Source organism: Papilio xuthus, unplaced genomic scaffold (genome assembly GCF_000836235.2).
Source record: "Papilio xuthus unplaced genomic scaffold, Pxut_1.1 DF827597.1, whole genome shotgun sequence".
NCBI lineage: Eukaryota > Metazoa > Arthropoda > Insecta > Lepidoptera > Papilionidae > Papilio > Papilio xuthus.
The window spans coordinates 24,658-26,561 of NW_013531052.1; the positions used below are offsets into that span (position 1 = coordinate 24,658).

Below are 1,904 nucleotides of genomic sequence, written 5' to 3' on the forward strand. Positions count from 1 at the left end.
GGTGCGGGAGGTGTGTGAGGTGCGCGGGGTGTGTGAGGTGCGCGGGGTGTGTGAGGTGCGTGATGTATGGAGGCGCGTACCTTCAGGCTCGGCGAACTGCACGAATATCTTGACGTGGGCGTGCGCGGGGTCGTCGTCGTCGCTCTGGCGCTCGTTGTAGATGACGAGGCGCTCCACGCGGCCCCACTTGGAGCACTCCTCCTGCAACATCACCATCGGAACGAGCGCTTTTACATTAACAACAGGAATCTTCCAAATCCCACATGTCCGGGTGAGCAACCGCGAGGACGGCGGCTACAACGGTTAACATTATGACCAGAAAAATAAAATAAACCTGTATCTCGTGATGCAGCGCTTCGTCCACCTCGTCCGCGGAGACCATGTTGCGCAGCAGCACGGTGCGCGAGGCGCGCCGCCGCATCAGCCTCTGCAACAGACGGACACGTCAGCGGGGCGGGGCGGGGCGTGGACCAGGGCGGGGGCGGGGGCGGGCTCACCTGCATGACGAGGTGTCGCGCGGACTGTCCGGAGATGGAGAGTGACTCCTGCTGCTGGAGAGTGTCGGGCGAGGTGTCGAGCAGCTTGCGCTGCAGCGCCGCCTGCTGGCCGCCCTCGCTCGCCGCGCCGCTCGCCGCTCCCGCGCCTCCTCCCGCTGCGGTCGCCGCGCTCTCCATCTGCGGGACAAACATGCGGACGTCATTCCCGGGGCCTCACAGCTATATAATTACAATTGAGGGTTTGTGTAAAACCGAAAAAAAAAGTATTTTGTGGTCACGATCTATTTGCGTGTCCGATGCGTGACCTGTGCGTTGTTGCGCGCGGAGACGGGGGGCGGCGGGATGACGACGCCGGGCGGAGGGATGACGGCGGGCGGCGGGATGGCGGCGAGCGGCGGGACGACGGCGGGCAGGCCGGGCAGGCCGGGCAGCGCGACGGGCAGCGTGCCGGGCAGCGCGGCGGGCAGGGCGGCGGGCAGCGTGACGGGCAGCGTGACGGGCAGCGCGGCGGCGAGGGTGGGCAGGGCGGCGGCGGGCGGCACGCCGAGCGCGTTGAGCTTGGTGAGGCCGAGGGCGACGGCGTTGCTGGCGACGGCGTCCATGGCCTGTATCTTGGCGGTGGCGGCGGCGGCGGCGACGGCGGCGGCGGTGGGCATGGGCGCGGCGTGGGGCGGGCCGGCCAGGGCGGCGGGAGGGGTGATGGCGCGGCCCACGCGCAGGTACTGCCCGCCCAGGTCGAACAGGTTCATGGAGGAGATGGCCTCGAGGGCGGCGGAGAGCGTGGAGTACTCGATGAAGCCGTAGCCCTTGTGCTTGTGCGCGGAGGAGCCCTGGGCCAGCTTGCAGTAGGTGATAGGCCCGAACGCTTCGAACACGCTGCACAAATATTACGATTAGCATGTGGTAGTACATGTGTGGTACAGTTTATTTGCGAGGGAGGGTTGTTGTTGTTGTGGTGTTGCGTTCTCACTTCTTGATGTCGTCCTCGGTGAGCTCTGGGTGAATGGAGGCGACGTAGATGCGGTTGTACTGCTTGGCCTCCTCCTGGATCTCGTCGATGACAGCCTGCGCCTGCGGCATGTTGGAGGGCCGCCCGACCACTTTTATATTCCTGTTAGCAAACATTTAAAAACTCACTTGAATGCTTTACAGAGGCAAACCTGAATGTCAATGTAGTGTTGTCTGCACATGCACAATATTAACACTGAATTAAGGAAAAAATATGGTTTAATTTCTAAAACTACAACTAATGTGGTAAATAGACATATGTTTGTATTAGGTACTGAGAGATGACTGTAGTGACCGAGATTGGTGGTGTGATGAGCGTTGAGTGGTAAGTGGTGAGTAGTTAGCAGTGAGTGGTAACCAGTGAGTGGTGACTAGTGAGTGGTGACCAGTGAGTGGTGA

The 1,904-nt window shown here is 61.8% G+C and overlaps 1 protein-coding gene across 1 annotated transcript in view; it reads right to left on the bottom strand.

Moving 5' to 3' along the window:
* hfp (Poly(U)-binding-splicing factor hfp) overlaps window positions 1-1,904 on the bottom strand; it is a 6,868-nt gene that overhangs the window by 919 nt on the left and 4,045 nt on the right. Inside the window, exons 6-10 of the mRNA XM_013312996.1 lie at window positions 1,468-1,608; window positions 837-1,373; window positions 498-666; window positions 335-427; window positions 81-201 (exon numbers count right to left, since the gene is read on the bottom strand). Of these exons, the coding sequence (XP_013168450.1) occupies window positions 81-201; window positions 335-427; window positions 498-666; window positions 837-1,373; window positions 1,468-1,608 (1,061 nt within the window). The remainder of the gene's footprint in view (window positions 1-80; window positions 202-334; window positions 428-497; window positions 667-836; window positions 1,374-1,467; window positions 1,609-1,904) is intronic.